Source organism: Opisthocomus hoazin, chromosome 2, assembly GCF_030867145.1.
Source record: "Opisthocomus hoazin isolate bOpiHoa1 chromosome 2, bOpiHoa1.hap1, whole genome shotgun sequence".
NCBI lineage: Eukaryota > Metazoa > Chordata > Aves > Opisthocomiformes > Opisthocomidae > Opisthocomus > Opisthocomus hoazin.
Genome location: NC_134415.1, coordinates 130,342,321 through 130,365,931, shown reverse-complemented (window position 1 = coordinate 130,365,931; position 23,611 = coordinate 130,342,321). Strand labels below are relative to the sequence as shown.

General features: G+C 47.1%; 1 protein-coding gene across 3 annotated transcripts in view; it reads right to left on the bottom strand.

Moving 5' to 3' along the window:
* Positions 1–1,907: 1,907 nt before the first annotated feature.
* INTS9 (integrator complex subunit 9) overlaps positions 1,908–23,611 on the bottom strand; it is a 79,522-nt gene continuing 57,818 nt past the window's right edge. For all 3 annotated transcript variants that reach the window (XM_075415042.1, XM_075415040.1, XM_075415041.1), the window contains exons 13-17: positions 21,858–21,982; positions 20,226–20,393; positions 7,336–7,434; positions 4,943–5,080; positions 1,908–3,324 (exon numbers count right to left, since the gene is read on the bottom strand). In XM_075415042.1, the coding sequence (XP_075271157.1) occupies positions 3,148–3,324; positions 4,943–5,080; positions 7,336–7,434; positions 20,226–20,393; positions 21,858–21,982 (707 nt within the window). In that variant the 3' untranslated portion in view covers positions 1,908–3,147. The remainder of the gene's footprint in view (positions 3,325–4,942; positions 5,081–7,335; positions 7,435–20,225; positions 20,394–21,857; positions 21,983–23,611) is intronic.

The following is a 23,611-nucleotide window of genomic DNA, read 5'->3' as shown; positions in this document are numbered from 1 at the left end:
ATGTCACAGAAATGTCCCCGTGTTCCTCGGCACCCAGCCAGTTCAGCTCTCGGGTTCTGGCTCAAGGGAATCCTCTTGACTACAGGTAGCTACAAGCTGACCCCAACCCAGGTCTTCTTAGAATCATCGACTCACAGACTGGTTTGGGTGGGAAGGGACCTTCCCAGAACATCCAGTCCAACCCCCTGCCATGGGCAGGGACATCTCCAACCAGATCAGGGTGCTCAGAGCCCCGTCCAGCCTGGCCTGGAATGGTTCCAGGGACGGGGCATCTCCCACCTCTCTGGGCAACCTGGGCCAGGGTTTCACCACCCTCAGCGTAATAAATTTCTTCCTTAGCTCTCGTCTGAATCTCACCTTTTTTGGCTTACAGCCATTACCCTTTGTCCTGGCACAACAAGCCCTACTAGAAAGCCTGTCCCCAGCTTTCTCAGAAGCCCCCTTTAAGTTCTGAAAGGCCGCAGTAAGGTCTCCCCAGAGTCTTCTCTTCCCCAGGCTGAACAGCCGCAGCTCTCCCAGCTGTTTGTCACAGCAGAGGGGCTCCAGCCCTCGAATCATTGCTGGGGACCCCATTTTTGTGGTCTTGACTCGTCGTAGATGGGTTTTAATGCTTCTCGCTCCTTGGGTCATGGGACTGAGCACCCATTTGCAGCCGGGAGCCACAGCTCTGCCCAAACCCACGCGGTCCCCAACAGCAGCTTGGGGAAGAGTCACGGGCCAGAGCCCACACCAACCCAAGGGCTTGGTGGAGCCAAGGTGGGAAGGTCAGCCCTGGTTCAGCAGCAGAGTAACACAGGGCTGCAACGAGGGGACGGTGCTGGGGCTCATCAGCAGCCGTGAAGTGCTAATTACTGAATTTGCTTCCCCTTTCCCAAAAGGATCATAAAATCATAGGTTGGAAAAGACCTCTAAGATCATCGAATCCAACCATCCACCCAACACCACCATTCCTACTAAACCATATCCTGAAGTGCCACATCTACACGGTTTTTGAACACCTCCAGGGATGGGGACTCAAAGGCATCAGGAAAAGCGGAGGAGGAATTTCAGGTTTGCGGTGTGCTTTCAGTGTGCTGGCAACTAATTTTTTTTCCCTTGGTCTTTGCCCCAAAATAAGCTCTTCATGGTGAATTTCTGAATACTCCGCTGCTCAAGCTTTATTGAGGGGAAACCAGAGCCTTCGTGGGCCGCCCACCGGCACGCCGCCGGGCTGCCCGTGCTCAGCCGAGGGGGATGCAACCGGCACCAACGCACACCCTTCCGTCCGCCTTCTGACAGCAACAAGTGAAGTCCCCTATAATTATAAATGCAAATGAGTATATTCACAAAATGAAGGCTCTGGCGCACTGGGAGCCGTGCTGGAGCTGGTCTGGGTGACAAGGAGCAAGACGCTCTCAAGGACTCGCACACTGCAAGGCCCGCGCTTCCCTCTCCCGCTGCCTCCTCAGCTCAGCTGAGTTTATCACGTGGCCTCCGTGCGTGAAGAATAATCTCTTTGGGGATTTAATTACAAGGTGAAATACGCCCAATTCTTCCATCCCATTTGCGAGTGACGATAAAGAAGCCGAGCTGCCGCTAACGTTGTAAACTCTTACGAGGATTAATGCTACTGCAACAAGGTTTTTAGCACCTTAACGACACCGTTTCTCTCCCGCCCGCAGCACGCACAGAGAGCGAAGGCATGGATGCTGGAGCCTGCACGTCCGACGGAACAGAAATCCGTAAGGTGTACGAAACGCGACGTGGAAGCTGCAACAGCAAATAGTTTTTATCGCAGAGCTGCTCTTCCACTGCCTTCATCTCCCCAAAGCTATCAAGAGAAGGAGCAGTTATATTTTACAAATGTGTGTATATACGCGCGCGGGCGGATGTGCAGTCAGCATGCAGCTGCTTTTATAAACCGCAGAATGTGCTTCCTCCTTGGCAGTCTCACTATGCCTTTTATTTTTAACACCAAATAAATACAACAACAATCCAATAAAAAAACAAACAGCACTAAATCTGCGAAATCGGTCGCTTTTAAAAGCAATACTGTTAACTAAGTTGAGGCCCCAAATATATGATTTGGGGAGTTAAAAACCTCCCCAGGTCTGCCATACAGATGGCTTTGTATAAATGACTCAGTATTTCAACCAGGATTTGGGACTGTGGGGGCTGAAACGACAGGTTTTTGGAAGGTAGAAACAAGAGGCACTTAAATCTCGAAGGTTTTTCAGAAGCACCAGGAGTTTAACTGCTTCATTTGCTTTTGAAAGTATCTTCCTGAGATACTTCCTCCAGTGACGATGGAGGAACCCAGGAGGAACCCAGGAGGAACCAGCTTTTCCGATGGAGCTCTGAGCAACCTGGTCTAGTGGCAGAGGGGCTGGAACCAGATGGTCTTTAAGGTCCCTTCCAACCCTTACCATTCTACAATTCTATGATTCTGTGTCTCACTGAAGAGCCCAGAGCTGGCTGGACAAACCTGGTCGTAACAGGTGAGGGTGCAGCCTCAGTGGCCGCCTCCCACCGCTAAGGCATGTAGCTCTTCCAAAATCCCTCTTTCGCAGGGAATGGCCAGGCTCTCACTGCTCCGAAGCTAGTCTGCGTGTCCAGCATAGCCCCCTGGTTCTATTTTTATTTTTATAATCTTTGCTTTACCATCTTTCTCACTCCTCTTTGTGCCAGTGAAATAAATAAACATGCACGATGCAGATGGAGGACAGATAGGAAATTGGATCCGGTGACCGGGAAGAAAAATAAATCTCTTAATATCTAAGGCCATTGTTTCAATATTCCTACAGTTTTCTCAGGTAACAGCCTGGGTGACACATTGCTGAGAGGGTCACACAGAGAAATGTCTGCGTCTGCACACAATTTCACCCTGACCTTGTAGATACACACTCTATTTATTTACTCTGCGGTTCATATCTCCTGTAAGATTCCAGCTTCCAATTTTACAACGCAGGAAGCCTCTCCAAAGTATTCCAAAACCCGTTAAAAATAAAACTTTTAAAATATTTATTTAGATATTCAAAATACTTTCTTGCTTCTCCACGAAGGGGAGGATGGTTTCTGGTCTCTATCAACAAATTCTCCCTGGGCTCACCTTCTGGAAAGTTCTTAGCTCTGGGGTCTCTCCCCGCAGAGCAACGTGATGTCCACGAGCTAAAATTTCTGCAGGAATTTGAGCACCAGGTCACGTAGTTTCACCCTCAGAGGTTCGTCGTTGTCGCAGATGATGTGTGTGGAGTCCTCCTCAATCTGAATGAGGGTTTCTGCCTCCTGGAGCAGTACGATGTGGCCCTTGGCTGTGTCCTCCACCTTCACGTCACTGAAACCATGCTAGACGTAGCGTTGGGGAGGGAGGAAGAGAGACAGATGTTACTACAAGTGAGGAAAACGGGTAGAGATGAAAGACTAGGGCACAGGGAGGAGGACAGGGGATGATGGCTACAAAACACAGAGAGCCACTGCAGCTACCCTCGATCTCCAGGGTTTATAGAGGCGACACGCACCGGCTAAGCGAAATACAACCCTCCTTATATAGATGGATAAACTACAGAACAGGGAGGCTAAAGCCAACATTTTCCGCTACACCAGGTCATTGCAATTGCAAAATCTTGAGACAAAGAGGAGAAATGGCTCCTTGAACTCCACAAATGACTGCCCGCTGACATTACTGCCTCAAAGATGATGGTGGAGAGCTGCTGAACCTCAGGGCAAACTTCCTGACAATCCTGCCCCTCTCCCTACCCGTTATCTCCGTGGAGTCATACAGGAGAGAACAGGGCTCCACAGAGTGGTAATCAACTACCTGCAAGTTCAGCCACCAAGTCTGCTACCCTGCAGCTCCCCAGAAAGCTCCTCCACCAGCGGGGACGTTTCCAGGATCTGTTCTTCACTCGGTCACCTCGTTTTCACAAAACTCGTAGGAACTTAACAATTTGGAGACCTCCTCCCCACTGCCGAAATTTACTTGGAAATCAGCTGATGAATCCAAAAGTGACATGGGGGAAACTCAGCCACCCAGAGTGACCCTGAAAGATCTGCAGCTCATTAGCCCCTCTCCATTTCAAGCCACGCTAAAATGATTTTCATAGAATCACAGCATCATAGAATGGTTTGGGTTGGAAGGGACCTTAAAGATCATCTGGTTCCAACCCCCTCTGCCATCAGCAGGGACATCTTCCACCAGACCAGGGTGCTCAGAGCTCCATCCAACCTGGCCTTGAACCCTGCCAGGGAGGGGGCAGCCACAGCTTCTCTGGGCAACTTGGGCCAGGGCCTCACCACCCTCATGGGGAACAATTTCTTCCTAATATCTCATCTAAGTCTGCCCTCTTTTAGTTTAGAGCTGTTCCCCCTTGTCCTGTCACTACACCCCCTTGTGCAAAGCCCCTCTCCATCCTTCCTGTAGCCCCTTCAGGTACTGGCAGCTGCTCTACAGTCACCCTAGAGTCTTCTCTTCTCCAGGCTGAACAGCCCCAACTCCCTCAGCCTGACCTTGTAGGAGAGGTGCTCCAGCCCTCGGATCATCTTCATGGTCCTCCTCTGGCCCCGCTCCAACACATCCATGTCCTTCTTGTGTTGGGGGCTCCAGAGCTGGACGCAGGACTCCAGGTGGGAGTAAAGGGGCAGAATCCCCTCCCTCACCCTGGCCACACTGCTCTGGATGCAGCCCAGGACACGGTTGGTTTTCTGGGCTGCAAGCGCACATTGCCGGCTCGTGGTGAGCTTCTCATCCACCAGTACCCCCAAGTCCTTCTCCTCAGGGCTGCTCTCGAGCCACCCCCCGCCCAGCCTGTGCTTGTGTTTGGGATTGCCCCGACCCACGTGCAGGACCTTGCACTTGGCCTTGTTGAACTTCATGTGGTTTTCCTTCTCTCTGCTAGCAAATCAGCACATTTCTGAGGTTAGCAGAAATCCGCTTGGACTTCGCTCGCCACCAGAGGCTTCCTACCTTCTCAAGCGTCTGCACAAACTGGTCCACGGGAATGGAGCCGCTCAGCAATGGCTTCAAAGGTTTGCACTCGGGCACGTCATCACTCACTCGCTTTCTCTTCTTGCTGGCCTGAGGCTGCGGAGGTTTTGGAGGGAGCTAACGGGTGAGAAGGCGCACATAACGCAGTGAATCACATCAGCTTATCATAATTTGGAATAACAAGCACACAAGATAGAACAGGAATACTGATTTTGTTTTCTTTCACTAAAGGGAAACATCGCAGTGCTGAAGGGGAGAGGAGAAACCCGGCCTCGGGCTCCACCGCAGCTCTGCACACGCAAGCCACCGTTTATTGAAATAAATTAGCAGTTCTAGTTCAAATCTCCGTCATCTTGAAGTTTCTGTCAAATTCAGTTCTGTTCAAATTTCTGTCATCTTAAAAGGCCTGTCTGACTCAACTCAAGACGGAAGCTTTCTATTTTAGTATTCAAGTACTCCACAATATTTTCTGGGAATCATGCCTTAAAGAAGTCAGTGCCTTGAAAATCACACTCTGAAAGATGCAACAGGTTGAGAAACGGGCAAATTCAGAGCAAGTAACTACGCAGGGAATGAGAAAAACGGGTAATTTAATTCTCGCTGACCTCAGAAAAGGAACTGTTTGGGAAGAACTACAGACAGGGAGGCGTGAGAGATTCTGCAGTGCCTGAAATCCCACTGGAGTGCGATTTGGGTATAATTTGGTGCTGCTTCAGAGAGCTACCTGCCCTCACGCCTCCCCGAGCCCCTTCTCCGTGAGCAGGGAGCGGGACGCGGGGTCAGCACGCGCGGCGGTAGCTAACCTAGCACCGGTTAACTGCGCGTGCGGGCAGGGTGGGGGGTTAACCGAGCACTTCTGAAAGACCCGTTTCATTTCACGGAGATGAAAACCAGATTCCTACACAAAGAACAGCAAAGCCAGTCCGTGTGTCCTGTGCCAAGTTAGTTAGGCCGGGAAAGCGTCAGCGCTCGTCTTTCCCAGTGAGCTAGCAACTCAGTCCCTGGGAAAAAGGAGCTGGGGAACATTTCTCCAAGATTTTGGCAAGACCATTTGCCAGGGACGCATCTGCGCAAGAGACGGGGGAACTGGCCTGAAGCAACCCCAGCGCCTTGCAGTACTGTGTACAGCCCAGGTGAGCGACTGGGCTCCTCTCCACTCCCTGCCTTTCCCACCAGGCAGCGTCACGTCTGAACCTGCTGCCGTGATTGCCCCGCGCAACTTTCAGCAGCCAGGGAAGGGTGTTTTTCACCCTTGGGAGAGAAACACCACCTGCTCAGGCTCCAGTTCCACAAGCAGGGATGCAACTGAGTCACTCGACAAAACCCACCACCTTCGCTGAAGCTGGTGGGCCCACGTGCATGTCTCATGGTATTTCTGCGTGAGTCACTGACGTGGTGGGTCCCAGGCTCAGCCAGCACTGACAGATACCACTGTGCTGGCTCACCTCCATCCATATGTGAAGGCTCTGGCATTTTAAGCCTAGGTCTAAGTTTATTTGGCAGGAATCAGAGCAGAGAAGGGAGTAAACGAACAACACAAAGAAAGAAGCAGTCTCAGACCAACTGCATTTTAACATTTCGGTTTGTTTACTGTTGCTTAGTGTTTCTAGGGAACTGACTTGGAAAAAGTAAGACAGCCTGTCTGCTGTGCAGCGATATAAATCCTTAACCAATCTTTATGTCCCTGCATTAAAGACCTTACTACACTGGGTCCTCTTACCAAGAGTGGTGGGCACAGCCCAGCTCGACTGCCCAGTGGGAGAGGCAGCATCGTGCCGAGCGTGGCTTCGCTGCGTTCCCTGCACGCTCGTGCATCGAAGGAGAAAGGCGACCAGGGCACCCACTGCTGAGCAGGTCCACCAGCCATCACCTCCCTCCGCGGAGCACTAATGCCAGGAACTGCAGAGTCAGCCTAAAGGAGGTGGTAGGAAGCTCCTACCTTGAACAGGGACGTTCGTGGGGAACAGGGCAACTTAAGGAAGACAGTCCCTTCACACACCTAATGTTTTAGGTCATCTCCCCCCTCCGACCCTCAGTTCTAAGTCCACAAGAGGCTGGCTGATGCTGATCCTGGTGTACAGGTTATGGAAGACAGCAGTATGATTTGCAGTGTCTCTTCAGGAATAATCTCACTTCCCCTTTTCTCTTAGCCAGGCACATGGCCAACGAGAAAAGGGTAGAGAGATTTATTTGCATCCCACTCTCTAAGTGTAATTGCTCACCCGTACACGCCAGGACAAAGCATCTGACAAGGACTCTGCTCCGGTGGGGAAAGAGTTGTTGGAGGGGCTGCCTTATGAGAACAGATGGGGTCCCAGATGGCAGGAAAACCGGCGTAAAGATATTTTTCTCCCTTTCCCATTATACTGTACCTGTAGCACATGCTTGTTGTCTTTAGTATGCAACATGGCAGAAACTGTTGCTAAGGAAATACCGGGCTTAATCTCCAAGGGCACAAGCGAATCTGCAAGCTAAAGCAAAAGAAGGATTTTGTTCAGCAAGTGATAATCTCAAAATTTGTATGAATCCAGCTGTGATTTAAATTGGCAGCATGGTATTTTTAAACAGAGACTAATGAACTGTAAACACAAGCCCACTGGTACAGCGACAGAGCGCTGCTCTTACCTGCACAGCCCTCGTCCCAGCTCTCACAGCTACTGACTTTCGTATCGTCATCAAAGAGGGCGAGGTTTTCAGTAACCAAGGCGAGTCTCATGAATTATAACAATTAAAGAGCAACCTCATTTAAAAAGACATCAACTACTTTATTAATAATTTTTATTAGTAAAACTCATAGTCTAATTCAGCATTATTTATTATGCTTGTTATGTCCATGGACAATGAAAAATCAAAGCCAGGTTCCTCGCAGTTCCTTAGTGCTGCAGCATTCAGGCTGCAGAACAGCTGGAAGAAAAGGGTTTGTCCTTAAAAACTCAACGGCTCTGTGGACTGGTTTGAAATTTTTCCTGCATAGAAACCCTCCCTCTGCCTTTTCTATAATTCTTCTCTGAAAGAAATAAAATCAAGTCTTGGCTCCAACTCTGAATTCAGTGGCAGCCTCCCAATATCAGCAGCACTGACGGTGCTGGCAGTGACCGTGGAGTGGGCAGCACGGCACCTGCTGAGACCTGCGGAAGTTGGCCCGCTGGGAAGCACCTCTTCCAGCCACGTTTCCAAAGGAACGCTGCCGAAAACAATGCTCATGAACACAGAAAATTATCCCCTTTTTCCCTCCAAGGGAGTTCTAGATGACAACAGACTGGATACCAGGTGCCCTGGAGTCCTGTCCAGGACGGCGCCCAGGACCTAGTCCTGGATAAACAGGTACCTTCACACCACAGCGACCAGCAGCCCAGGCCATTTCCAAGTATTGCTCCCAGACAAGCACGCTCCTGTTAGTCCCTGTGGACCTGAAGGCAAGGATGCCTCAAGTGTGTTCTGTCTCTGCGGGGAAGCCCCGCAGGTGACTCACAAGATGAAAATGGGTACGATTGCTCATGAGTTATACCACTGGATGGAAGGACTTTGCAGTTGCGAAGCCAAGTAACACCTAAAGGGACAGAATCTACTTGGCTGTTTTTCCCAACAGTTCTACCATCAACCCACCCAGACCATCGCCCCATCTCCTGTAGAAAGAGCCTCTACCAGATGATCTTCATCTGAACTCCATTCCCTTTCATCTTCAAACACGTGGCACCTCCAGTTGGAGCCAGATATTAATTAGAGTTGAACCTCCAAGTAAAGGAGCTCTTTTCAAACTTCAGCCATCTACTGTAGCATTTCCATGGAGCAGAGCTCGGGAGAACCAGCTATCATCATTGCCCTCCCAGCAAGGCAACACCAGCTCTCTCTAGCTTGCCAGATGCTCCCATGCACGCAAAGCAGGAAGAGAAACTGAATGGATTTTAGAAAAGCATGGTATATTCCGATGTTGGAGATAGTGCACCTGAGGTAAAGGATGATTAAATTCCTTACCAAAGATCATGTAGCGAATTTTCAACAGGATCCAAACGAGAAGAGGGACAGAGTAGGACAACTGAACCTTGCCACTTCTCAAGAACCTTCAGGTATCAGTACTTTCCTGCCAAGTACTCTGGTATGTTGTAAATTATGATTACACAGGTGATCACTCTATTACCGCAAAGCTCTAATCCTTGTGAATACAGAAGCAACCAAACTTGACTTCAAAAAGCCCTCACTACTGGCCTCAACCTTTTGCCATCAAAGCACTGAGAAGGCTTTTCTGCTCCCTTCAACAGCAGCAGAGTTCAGCTACTTCTAATAAATTCTTGAAAATCTTACCTACCGCTATCAAAGTTGCAGGAATCTTTGGAGAACACCTCCTTGAAATAAAACACAGACATTTTAAGGCTGCACTAAAATCCCCTAAACTTTGCATGTATTCAGACTTGGTGGATCTTAGAAATCAAAATTTCATGGAGCAATTCAGATTGCTCTCTCTCTGGGACTCTCCTCAAGATCTTTAAAGAAGATAATTTGAATACAGCCTTTACAGTTTGTTGATGAAGGCTAAGAGAATGAAAATATAATGATAATCGTTGCTTCAGATTTCCCCTGGGACCAAAAAACAGTCACACTTGCAGCGGTGTGTTATGTTGCGCTTTGCAGTGGTTGAAGGCACTTTCCATTCCCACCACCCTCCACGGAGGATCGATACAAAATGGGCTCCAATGAAGAATACATGGCAAAATGACATACGCTGTAAAGAAAAAGAACCTTAAAAACCAGAGCTGCTTAGAATCAAAGTCCTCTTCTGCCACTGAAATACTTTGATATTAACATTTACGTGGCTTTTAACCACACAGTTGGTAAACAGTAACACTTTAATTATTAACAGTCAGAAAGACAGTCGGACAGATGTTCATTTTTATTTTCTCTAAGATACTGCTTCATCTCACAGCCCTCTCCATGTTGTCGCCAATCCTTTTATTATAGAAGCTCACTGACCCAAACCAAAAAGGTCATTTAATCACATCCAGCAATTCACCCACCAAGACCAGACAGCACTGCTATATTCCTTTCAACGGACCTCCTGCGCACACAAATCATGGAACTCTTCCAAAATGCTGGATTAAAGACACTCTTTTCGGAGAGATAGCAAATCTTGTCTCCACTCCAAGCAATGGCAACTCCTCCATTTCCTCTCCCAAGCTGTTTCAAACTTTAATCCTCCTTGCAGCTAGGAAACTGTGTCTTATTTCAAGGTTGAATTTGTCCAACTTTCAGTTGCTGGATCTTGTTATGCCTTTGTCTGCAAGACTGAAAAGCCCCCCACTATGCAAGAATAAATGCTTCTTCCTTCCAGTCATTATCGCAAGTCTAATGCCACACACTGGCATCAGGAAAGTCACGAAAGCAGAGACGCACGGCACTGAGAACTAACATCGCATTAATCAGTCCCCTGCCTGTGGACGAGCACTTGGACTGCCTTAAGATAAACTTGTGTGTACGTGTACTGTGTATTTCATTTTTTTAAATCCCTCCTGTTAAGGAAAGTTTAAAACAGAGACCAAACAAAAACCAAAAGTTATTGCCTCTCAGTAGTCTCAAACTGCAAGTATTGATGTGAACCTTGGAACGGCTGAGGGAGAGAAGAGTCAGCTTCCCAGATGAAGTTCTGCTCCCATGATCAGAGCTGTCCGCCTATGCTCTTACAGAATAAAGACATTTTTACCGTACACTGCAGTTGAATCTTTCACGTAGGATTGCATTTTCCACAACAAAATGAGATCTGACACATACTGTGTGAGCCCAAACACCATTGTTAGCCGAACTATGGCTGTTTATAAAGAACAATGTACATGGGCTAGGTTACTCTGGGGTCTCTACCCAGGCCTTCATGGGGGACGACACTCCCTAGGCCTAAGGCTGCATGCTGTCTTCAGCCACCAGCCAAAAACCCTTTTGTGGGCCATGAAGAGGACTGAGGATGGGATCTGAAACTTCTACAGTAAAAAAAAAAAGCGTGGTTCAATAATCAGTGAATAAAATCAGGAAAGGACCAGAATTTTAGCACGCACGGTCTTGGTCCCGTGGAGGATCTTCCCAGGGACAGACACACACAGACATACACCAGCCAGCACTTCAACGTCCAAGTTGCAGCTGTACTGGCAGTGGTCAACATCGGTGATTTCTTGCTAGATTTTTTGGACACTTCTCCAAACTTCTCCCTTTTCCCTCTTCCCCTCCAAGTTTTATAAGTGCAATAGGTCTTGGCTTACACCAGAGACGGTGCAGGAAGGCTGACCCAGCAAGGAGAGGTGAAGTCTGAGTGAGGTGCGCTGGATCTTCACCGTCCAGGACTGGAGCAAAGGGGAATAAGCAGAAGCACAGCAAAGCTTAACAGTAATTAAAATCCCCTTAACATTTAAGATCGGAAATTCACTGATGTGTACACTGGATTACAGCATGTGTATTTACAAAGGGACACAGCTGAGTTTTTACACCAACATTACATGTGTATTTTCCAGATTTGCAAACCGTGCATAAATGTGTCTCTCCATTAGAGATAGGAGCCAGAGTTGCAACTCTGGATCAAACCAGAGAAATCAAAGACATGAAACAGAGCTGTGACACCACTGGACAGGACAGACCCATTACGAACCCGACACGTTGCAAGTCTTTAGAAAAAATAAAGTTGTAATATATTCCCTGGGGTAGGGCTCAGTTTTGTTCAGTGCTTGTGCAATACCTAGCACTCAGAAATCCTGCTAAGGGGTCCATTACTCATGCTACTACAATGTAGTAATATAGTACATGGAAGGAAAATTCTTAAAAATTGTCAAAAATGGATCCCATGCAACCAACACAACAGCTTTCTCTGAGAAGACAACTGCTGAAGGAACTGGGGTGGCCACAGTCTGTGCTTCACGGAGCACTAGCAAGGTACCACATGGGAAATAATTACAAACTGTGGATGTCTACAGCAGTCCTGAGGTGAGGAACGTGCTGGTTAAAGCAAAGATACCCTCAGTCAGCTACTGGGTTGTTGCTGCAACTCCTGAAGGATCAGCCTTGAGCCTATTCCCACCCAATTTTTATTAATGACCTCAGTACAGAACAAAGAGAGTGTTCCAAAGGCCACACTGAGGTTTGCAGAGGCACTCTTAATAGAAAGAAAGATCAGACTATCTTGGAGGAAGCAACAGATGACCTCAAGAACTGGAGTGAGCAAACCAAGATGAAATTCAATAGCATGAAATGCAAGGCCAGGGACCGGGCTAACACTGAGAATTTTTGCTGCGAGCTGGCAGCTGCTGGAAATGACAGAGGTGAAGGGTCCAGGTTTATTAGTCCATCCCATGAGAACTGAGAGTCACAAATGTGACCCGGCCATGAAAAAGCTAAATGCAACTCCAGACAATGTCAGGTAATTCTAGCAGAGATGAGCTTTTGCTATTATATCGGGCCCAGCAAGACCTCACCTGAACTACTTGTAAATTGTGGGTAATTTAAGTTCAAGTAAGACATACTGAAGGGTAGATTAGGGCAGGAGAAGCTGTCTTGTAAGAGGAAACTAAATATCTTGGCTTGTTTAGCCTGGCAAAAAGAAAGCCAAAAGGAGAATTTGATTATTCTACATAAACACCACAGGGGAAATACCAACAAATGGGAAAATCTATTTATGCTAAAACATAATGTTAACAATAAGTACGTGCAGACCAGCCATGAATACATGTAGGCTGGAAATGAGGATGTTTCTAGCCGTCGGAGCCTGTGGGGGTTTGCACAGTATTCTAGTGGGAACAGCAGGGGCAAAAGTCTTCGCAATTTGAAGCTGGTGCCTTACATTTTATGAGGCACATTGTAAACACTATTACGAACGGCAGCTGGGCTTTGGCCACGTAACCCATGAGGGCACTTCCATGTCTAGGTGGAAATGATTGCTTGCAGCCTTGGACCTTGCCAGCTATGAAGAGATTCCCACCCAGATCCCAGCCCCTAAAAAGGACGCAGTTCATATGTGACAGAAAAATATCCTCTCCCAATTATTAGCGAAGCCCAAAAAATTTTAAGATCTGCCTGTCTTCAGAGGGAGGCTGCTAGGTCACAGTTGCACAGAGGTTTTTACAGTATCACAGAATCACAGAATGTTCGGGGTTGGAAGGGACCTCTGTGGGTCACCCAGCCCAACCCCCTGCCCAAGCAGGGTCACCCAGAGCAGGGGGCACAGCACCGTGTCCAGGTGGGTCTTGAATATCTCCAGAGAAGGAGACTCCACAGCCCCTCTGGGCAGCCTGGGCCAGGGCTCCGTCACCCTCAGAGGGAAGAAGTTCTTCCTCATCTTCAGCTGGAACTTTCCAGGCTTCAGTTTGTGCCCGTTGCCCCTTGTCCTGTCGCTGGGCACCACTGCAAAGAGTCTGGCCCCGTCCTCCTGACCCCCACCCTGCAGATATTTAGAGGCATTTCTAAGGTCGCCTCTCAGCCTTCTCTTCTCCAGGCTGAACAAGCCCAGCTCCCTCAGCCTCTCCTCGTAGCAGAGATGCTCCAGTCCCCTCATCATCCTTGTAGCCCTCCGCTGGACTCTCTCCAGTAGCTCTTCATCTTTCTTGAACTGGGGAGCCCAGAACTGGACACAGCACTCCAGATGAGGCCTCACTAGGGCAGTGTAGAGGGGAAGGAGAACCTCCCTCGACCTACTGGCCACACTCTTCCTAATGCACCCCAGGATCCCATTGACCTTCTTGGCAGCCAGGGCACGCTGCTGGCTCATGGTCAACCTAAGTAAGCAGTCCTCAGCAAAATCTGAACTGAGAACGACCTGCCTCATCCTCCATTCCTTCACTCACCTTGCTACTCCCACACATCAAAAAAGTTAGTGGATGCATCCCAGTGTACCTTTAATGGGAAAAGTGTGCCCACAGGTTAAAACCTGCGCAATAGCCCTTTCACAAGCAGGGATGATCTGTATAGTCAGTTTTGTAAACAGAAGAAAAAACATGGTCTTCATCCTGTAGCTTATGTTTGGATGGCAATGTTAGGAAAGGAAGACAATTTACCTCGCCTCCTACCTCCCAGCCTCTTCTTATCCCTTCACTATTTACGTACCTGGAGCTCTGTTGCCCGCCCTCAGGAATCCCAGGCCCTGGAGGTAAGAGAGGAAGCCTGGGAAAAGGATGACCTTCCCTTGGACGAGGAGGATGGTGTGAGAGATCATTTAAGCAATCTGGACACCCAAAAATCCATGGGCCCCGATGGAATGCACCCACGAGTGTTGAGGGAGCTGGCAGATGTCACTGCTGAGCCACTCTCCATCATCTTTCAAAGGTCCTGGAGGACAGGAGAAGTGTCCGAGGACTGGAGAAAAGCCAACGTCCATCCAGTCTTCAAAAAGGGCAAGAAGGAGGATCCAGGAAACTACAGGCTGGTCAGCCTCACCTCCATCCCTGGAAAGATGATGGAGCAGCTCATTCTGGATGTCATCATTAAGCAAGTGGAGGAAAAGAAGGTTATCAGGAGTAGTCAGCATGGATTCACCAAGGGGAAATCCTGCTTGACCAATCTGATAACTTTCTATGATGACATGACTGGCTGGGTAGATGAGGGGAGAACAGTGGATGTTGTCTACCTAGACTTCAGCAAGGCTTTCGACACAGTCTCCCATAACATCCTCCTAGGGAAGCTCAGGAAGTGTGGGCTGGATGAGTGGTCGGTGAGGTGGATTGAGAACTGGCTGAATGGCAGAACTCAGAGGGTTGTCATCAGCGGCGCTGAGTCTGGTTGGAGGCTGGTAACTAGTGGGGTTCCCCAGGGTCAGTACTGGGCCCAGTCTTGTTCAACTTCTTCATCAATGACCTGGATGAAGGGACAGAGTGCACCCTCAGCAAGTTTGCTGATGACACCAAACTGGGAGGAGTGGTGGATACCCCGGCAGGCTGTGCTGCCATCCAGCAAGACCTGGACAGGCTGGAGAGTTGGGCAGAGAGGAACCTGATGGAGTTCAAAAAGGGCAAGTGCAGGGTCCTGCACCTGGGGAGGAACAACCCCATGCACCAGTACAGGCTGCGGCTGACCTGCTGGAGAGCAGCTCTGTGGAGAGGGACCTGGGAGTGCTGGGGGACGACAAGGTGACCATGAGCCAGCAGTGTGCCCTGGTTGCCAAGCAATGGTCTCCTGGGGTGCATGAAGAAGAGTGTGGCCAGCAAGCTGAGGGAGGTTCTCCTCCCCCTCTACTCTGCGCTGGTGAGTAAAGTCAAGTCAGAATGGGATGTAGTTGAAGCTGATTGGGAAAAGAGAGGCAAGTGCCTGGCTAAAAAGGAGTGTATAGCCAGCCATCAAAAATGAAGGAGAAACAAACCTAGATATTAACATGGGCAGGCAAAGGCTGCTGGGAGCAGAAAAGCAAATCCGAGTTTCACCAGTCTAAACAGGACAATCTGTGGATGAGACGGACCAGAGAAAAGGTGCTGGGGGGAGGGGGTGGGTGGGAAAGGTTGAGGAAATGAGAGATAACACATTCTAAGCCCACAAAAGAGAGAAGGAGGGAGGAGAATTCTCTGAAGAAGGTGGCCTGTGCTAGAACAAGGGGAGGGACTCTAGGCAATTTTACCAACAGTGGATTCAGTGAGTTTAGAGTGCTTTGGGCTGGAAGGGACTTTAGAGGTCATCTAGCTCATCTAGCTTGGAGTTGCAGGGAGGAATGACAGTAGCAGAAGCAAGCTGGATGGTTATATTTCATTCACTTTATGGTGAGACTACGGCATCTTCATACAAGGGAGAACAGTCAAGGGCAAAAGAATGGAGAGGTCAGGAGACTGGAGAATGTGTGGTCACCAAAATAAGTGAAGGGTTAGAAGAAAGACAGAGATCAAACTGAAACATGGAAGGAAGCTGGGGAGGTAAGATGAAAGCCATGTTTTGCCTCCCTTTCTCTCAAAAAGGAATTGGCAAGATCCTATGTGGAAAGAGAAGTCAAGACAGCAGAAGTGGAGGGTGGAGTGAAAGCTACAGAATTATAATGGGCTGCCAAGTGGCTTTTTTCCTAATGCTTCTCTGCAATAGTTCCTTATAATTTCATTTCATGTCAGGCTGTGCATTGCACATTCACACTCTCCTGTACTGCCCACTGTCCCGAAGAACTTGCAAAGCGATTATTTTAAAAACACAGCGCCCTCGCTGAAGCCAGTCTGCTGCTGAAGCCAAGAGATCCGCACCATTGTTCAGCCGTAATTAAACTGGAGGCACATTATTTGCTCAAACACTACTGTTCAACTTATCTGTTTGCTCCAGAAGGTGTTTTCCATTTTCCCACCGTTCTCCTGTGAAAAGACAATGCCCAACCAATTTCCAGGAAGCAGTCTTTTTTTTATTATTTTTTAAAGTGAAAGGCAGATGTCGAGAAGAACAAATTAGTTAAAGTGTAAAGGTTTCCACAACACCTCTGAGAGCCATTCCAGCCTGGTGCCTTGGGACTGTTAAAACCTCTCTCTAAACAAAGGCTGCTCTGAGTGTAAATCTCATCACCATACAACAGTCCTGCTTGACCTGACTTTGCTCTGCGGTGAAGTGACTGAAATGTAGACAAGCTCCAGCAGTATCAGTAAATCTGCATCAGTCTGACAGGCCAGAATCTGAACCAGTGAAACAGTTTTGGAAAGGAAATTTCACACCACCGTACCGTCAGTCTATATTGACTGAAACCATGCTGAGCCAACTGTTTGGTTTTCAAAAGCTTTAAGAATTGAGGCAGAAGTTTGAGCACATGTTCACTTCTGAGAAAGGACCGTGGATGCCAGGAGAGCCCTGGAGGGGTCCTGATCAGGACTTCATTGAAGAAGACGCTCTTTTATCAGACTTTTAGCTGTGCTTTAGACCCAAGTCCTAGCCCTGGAGCAGATCTAGCATTAACTTTTTTTCCCAAGGTGGATTTCATCTTTCCATTTTTGGCTGACATGGTTTTGACAAATAACAAGCATTTGCAAGGTTTACTAGAAGCTATAAAATACCCTCTCCAATTGCCACTTAAGCCTTCACCGAACCCTAGAGCTGGTGGTAGCCCAGATCAAACAACTGCCCTTTCCTTGCAGTATGGAAATTCCTATCTATTCAGGCACCATTAAAAAGTCTTCCTGGATGAAACTACTGAAAAGGGGCTGGTTAATGCTAACCAGTAAATAGCCTCCACCAGGGAGCCTCTTCTATCATATCTGCAATCCTGTCTTGCATAACCCACCCAGCAGAAGGGGAAGCTCCTGCCATTTTTAGCCACCACTGTGTAAACCCTGCCTGAAACCAACTGGCCATCTCTGTCTGCCTCTCAGAACCAACATCCTGATGACCCCTCTGCAGTGGGACAGACAGACAGGGCTCTACCGCTGAGAGAGGGAATGAGGCAAGCCATGCAGATGGCACATAAAAATTATTAGGGAGGTAAGGTGCTTATTTAGGGGGTTAGCATCAAAGAAAATACAGGCCCCAGAGAAAGACAGTCTTTTCCTCCTTCTTACATCTATTTGAAAACCAAACAACGATCTTTTGGGACTGAGTGGTGTGACTGGTTACACATAGTAGGAGAGATTACACAGTTAAACTTCGCAGCAATGAGCTACGTTGCTAAGATTCAAAGACCAAAGTCAGAGAGGGTGGGAGACAACGTACCACCCCTCCCATGCCTTATCACCACTCCGCAGGTCAAGCTGGAGGCAAAAACGAGTCTCACACGGTGATGTGACGAACACATGGTGAAACAGGGATTTTCCTGGGGAGACAGTCTGTGATCACTACAAATCTGGCATTGCAATTCCTCTAGCAAGCTCCCTTTAAAAGAATGAGCAAGATCTCATTTTGAGGGTGACTAGCACATCAGTGCTGGGGAATGGCACCCTATTAACAGCCTCGAGTCGCACACAACCACTAACGGGTCTAACTCTCAAAGAACCCCCTGAGGCAAGCAAACGCTACCTCTCGACACCAGTGGGGAAGGACAACAGCTTTCCTGAAAGTCTCAGAGATGATCCGGTCTTTCTAATTTTTGTATTGTCTTAAAAAGTCTTTTCAGGAGCAGCATTACATACCAAGTAGCTTTTTGCAACAAGTTGGTTAAGTGCAGCTTTGGAACCAGGGAGAATACCTGGACATGGAAAATCACATGAGATACTTCTGCTCCCTGAGTACAGATAGCTTTGAAATTAGAACTCCTGTATGAATATAATTTGAAGTTATTTGTTATAGGAAAAAAGGGCCATTTCCATCAATATTCCTGTCTGTGCAGCTTTCTGCTTGAACTCTCCAAGTTACAACGAATGCAAAAGAAACCAGCTCTTATTTTCTACGTGGTTCTTTGATACCCATTCCCAGGTTGATGAATACCGCATTGTCTACAGTGCATCCTCCCTCCAACATCTCAGCAGTTTTGGGAAGTGCTCTTATTTCTATGTACTGTTTTACCTAGAGGTATAGGTAGAATCCACTTGCTTCAGTGACAGACAGCATCCAAAAACCACTCGAGATCTGGGTTTGAGAAATGGAGAGCATTTCCACATTGGTGACAGACAATGAAGCTGAATCCACATGGCCTCTTGAGCCTCAGATGTAAGGGATCTTGCTGCAAACTGCCAAGCTAACAAGAGAAATACTGACTTGTTTTCAGATGCAGTCTAGCTCCATGAGCACGGCACTAATAAGCTCTGCCAGGGAACTCTGTAGTCCTCGGTGTCCTTTCGCTATCCCTCGCTATCCCTTTCCAGTGTGAGCTGCGTTTTGTGGTTCAGACTTGTGCTGGTCACACAGGAAGACTCTGACAGGGCAGGAAACCGAACCTGTGGCTCCCATGGACCAGCCTAGCTGTCTTTTACATAGCACTCCCTCTTGACAGGAACTTCAAAATGTAAGAGGGTTGGTGAATATTCATCTGTAGCATCTGTGCTAATTTGCATTCTGTTTGCAGGGAAAGCTGGTCTCCACCCCCTTCACGGGGCTGACACAAGGGAAAGGCTCACATACAAAGGCTCACTTACACCCTCACACTTCTGGAGAAAACCCAAAGCTTCAGCGGAATCTAAATAATAGGTAAGCCATGTGCTGGCTCTCTGCACTTAGAAAGTAAAATTTGTTTTTCCCATGCTGCTGAACGGAAGCCACGTTTTACTAGTTTTAGGTTTAATGGGATCCAATAAATATGCAAATTTGCCAAACAATTAAATATACATGACATGATGGAGTTACATCCAAGTATATTTTCTAATTAAAAAATCCCTCCTTGTCTCTGGCAGTCCTTTAACCAGTGAGCTGCCAGGCTCCTGCCAGAACCGATGCACAAAGCAGACATGCGAAATGGCAGGAACGGGTGTTGCGGACTGGCTGGGGGATTTTGTTATTTTGTTACATGGGTACCAGTTCTGTACTTCACGGTTGGCTTAACTAAGGGTACTTCCTCCCTCTGCTCTCCGAAGAAAAGCAGACTGACATCTTTGGCAGTTTCCAAAGGGCAGTAACGCCTGCTAATAAAAAGCCACTGTCACCTTTGATCCAAGGACACACTTGTGCTGACTGAATTGTCAGAAAAATATTTTAAGATCATGTCTGTTAGAATATGGGTCACCCTTTGTATTACGGGTACATTTCTATTTGATTCATGGGGTTAATAAATTATTAATAGATGTTGCGGGCATAAGTAGTCCACATTACAGATGGCTACAGGCAACCCATTAACCTGTTGGACTTGAGCAGTCTGTAGGAATTAACCATTTATTGAAACTGTTGTAACACAAACGAGCCATTTCACTACTACGCCCTTAACAGAAGCCTGAATATTGCTCCTCAAGGGAAAGGGTATTTCTCATGGCAGGTACAGCTGGGGAAGGAGAAACACAACTCCTGGCTACTAACTCCTAGATTTTTTGGATCCTTTCCACAGCCCTGGGCCACTAATTCAAACTGCAGTGCCTCAACTTACTCATGCTTAAAGTGGAGATGACTGGCTTGCCTCACAGGTGGCTCGCAGAGATTGCCCTTCGTTCTGTATTTTGAGATGTGATATATCTTTGCAAAGGACAATTAACCTGAACATATTTTTTGCTTGCCCACAACATTTTCTTTCAATTCCCATTAGTTTACATGGTGAAATTCTCTCTCAAAAATACTTCCTTCTTAGTCCTCCACTTGAAAGTGCTTTACATGATGATAGTCAACAGTCAATCACAGCCACAAGATACCTTCAGTCGAAGGGGCTACGGAAGCAGTAGCTTGAATCTGGCTGTACGAGCAGGAAGCCACCACCTTTTTCCCCACTTTTATTACTCACTTCTGGCATGATTTCGATCTTCTCGTAGCGCCGCTTGTAGGGAAGAGTCAGCACCTCGGCTCTGCGGTAGGACATGGGCGGAGGCTGGCAGTCTATCATCAGGTCTGTGCGATGAGACTGCGTGGGTGGCGGCTGAGTGTACTGCTCCGGGCAAACGACGTGGAGAGGCTGGAAAAGAAGAGCGCGGTGACTTACAAAAATGTTCGGTTCATTCTGTGCACTGCCCTCCAGTAGTAATCCTTGCCATCAGGACGTTTGCAGATTGTTGTTAGCAAGCTGATTAATTTGTATGAAAACAACACCCAAAAGATGCAATCCGGAAGATCCAGTCAGGATTGGAACAAACTGGTCAAGGAGCAGGCAGTCTTTGCTTTGTATACAACAGTGCCCAGAGCAACAAGGCTCAAATTTGTGTCTTTAATCATCACTTCAATATCAGCAGTCATGCTAGCTGCCGTCAGGAGAGAAAAAAAAGAATACTCAATAGCTCTATCTTCCAAACCCTTGCCATCTAAAATGGGAGCCAACGGCAGAAGTGGTGGAGAATATCACAAAATGGCATGGGGTGAGGCAGATGTATCAATGTGCAAGGCTGCAAAACCATTAGCAAAATAAGCAGCTCTTGAGTTTTCACCACTTGTCAGCAACATCTTAACAAAGAATAAACAGGCTGGTTGCCACACGGATCGCTGCAGGATTGAAAGAAGCCAAAGGACAAGACAGTATTTCTTGCAAACTGTTTTGGAAACAGTATTATACTTCAGTAGTAACATGGAAGAAGGTGCTTGTCAGAAACACAGGCAATGGCAATTGCTATCAGTTGTGCAGCGACAAGCCGGGTCACAGAACAATAAATAAAACACCACCAACAACAGATAAAACGACGTAGACATTGTTATGAGGTTTGGAAGAATATGTATTCTTGTGTTCAGCAAGTTGAAGACAGATCAAAGGGAAAAGCTCAGGCAGGAAGAAACCTGGGTATTATTTTAATTACGTCATGAGTCAGAAAGCAAATTTCATTAGAAACAAATTGGAGGGACAATGAGAGGCCGCTACAGCCAAAATGGGAAAGCAGAGACTACGTGAATGTTCTGGCCTTGCTCCTAGACAGAAGTCGTCTGGGTTTTGCAAATGGAGTAAGGAAAGCAGTGGATTTGGAAGAAACATGGGAGTGGAACTCCAGAACAGCAGTGCCAGGACCAAAGCAAGTATCAACTGCAGGATAAAGAGCAGAGAAGGGGTTAAAGCTGAGGGTGCTGAGGATACTCAGCATTTGGTACCCTTTACATTAAGACTGTATTAGACACCTCCAGGCTTGTTTATACAAACATGAAAAGGTGATTATGACTATATGTACCTAAAAAGGAGGAAAGGATTGTACACACCATTTGCTCTGTGCTTTAAGCTTGTCAGGATCTTCCAGCACTCTGTGCAGAAATTGGCCATCACTCCGTATTCATTTTGGAGCAGGATGATAAAGCAGAGCTCATGCTGTGTGCTCTCTCATGCAAAAAAGGATCTGGGTATTGTCTTGATTTTGCTACTGTTTAACCTAACAGTTGTTCACAATCAACCTATTTATTTTAGGTGTGTGAAGAAACCTACAAAAAGGCAACAGAAGTTCATTACCTGGACTTCTTTGAGTAGTTTAGACACCTGAATAAAATTCAGTCTTGTGTCAATGGGACAGTAAACACATTTCATCGCCAAAGGCTGATAAGGAGCCAGGGCATCCAGATAAGAGAAGTCTGGTTCTGAAAAGAGAAATGTTGAAAACACTGAATGCCTGTTAAGAACAAAGATGGCCCAGTTCCTCTCTGATTCCACATTCCAGCCTAGACAAGCTTTTGTTCAGCAATGTTAGTTCTGTACAGATCTCTCTTCTTCCTTCCCCCACCCGTTATTTTCAGTTAATTTGATGAAAATTATGCCCACAATTAGTCTTACCTTAATCAAGCAACCAAGCAATACTATTCCATTTGAACACATTATTGCATGATTTTTATAACAAATTTAATCAAGACAAAAACATAATCTCGTATGTTTAATCAGATCCTGTAAAAGAAAGCAAGATGTATACATTTTTGGTATCATAAGGTAACCCAAATGTCAGCTTGTTTTTCACTATGACAAAAATGCAGCATAAAGACTGTATTTTGATAAGCCTGTACCAATGTCCTCTGCTACAGCCACGCTGCCTCCCAACTCCCCCTTTTCCTTACAGTATATATGTATGTGGGGTTATTTTTAATCGAAGTTCCAGGTTTAGACTGGTGGGTCCAAATTTTAACACAACCCAAGAGGACCTGCACGGAGCCCTCCCGTTGAAGGGACAGGCAATTGGGCTTTTTACAGTTGCGCCAGCCTGGCTCAGGCCAGGACGAACTGAAGGTTGCTCACGACAGGGGCTATCCAGGAGGAGAGACGGGCTGTGATAACTTTATTAGCTGGAATCTTGATTAGACCTAGCAAGTCTCAACTTCCCTTTGCACTCTTATTATTGACTTATAAAAATCAGATCAGAGGTTTGCCGGGGAAAAGTCACGCGCTGAATGGACTTCTACTCACACAGAGAGTAATACTGCATTTAGAATACTACAGAAAAATTTGGTGAATGAAAAACGAAGGTCTCTGACGTGACACACTGTAGCATACAGGTAGCCACTTGATTCTGGGGGCCACCAACTACTGACATGGAAAAGCTTATGCCATCACTAGCTACCTAACTGTGGGATGGATCGCATAATGGAAATGCAAGAAAAAGAAAAATTGGTATTAGTTTGGTAAGTACAGAATGAGAAAAAGAGAAAGGGATGCATGAAAGACTTATCTGCTAGACTATTCTGAAGCACAGGGCCTCAAAGGACAACCAGCAGAGTGAAGCACAGTTGCGAACCACCAAGCCTCGCCAGAATCCAGTTTGAGGTATCTCTCTGGTATCTGCTCAGGCTGTGTAAAAGGATGAACTTAAAGGAAACCTAAATACAGAGACTTCAGTCTAGATTTAGGCAGACATTTCTATGGTCTTACATCACCCTGAGGAGAGCACTGGCTGGATTTCTCATGTAGACAACAGGAAAAAATGTCCTTAAAACTTTACCACAGGAAGTTCAGCGCCCAGCATGGCAGCCGACATTCAATATTGGGCTTTCTTCTACTGATAAATATAAGTTAATTGCTAGCCCTAAAAACTGCTGCTGGCTAAGTACCAGTGATCATGATGTGGTTATATTTACCCTGTGAGAACAGAATATAGCATCAGCCAACGATACATATGTTTGGAACTGTCAAAGGGATAATTTTCCCAAGTTTAAAGCAATTGTCAGAATAACTGCCTGGGAACATCAAAGTGAGAAATATTAACAAAAAATGATAATTGTACA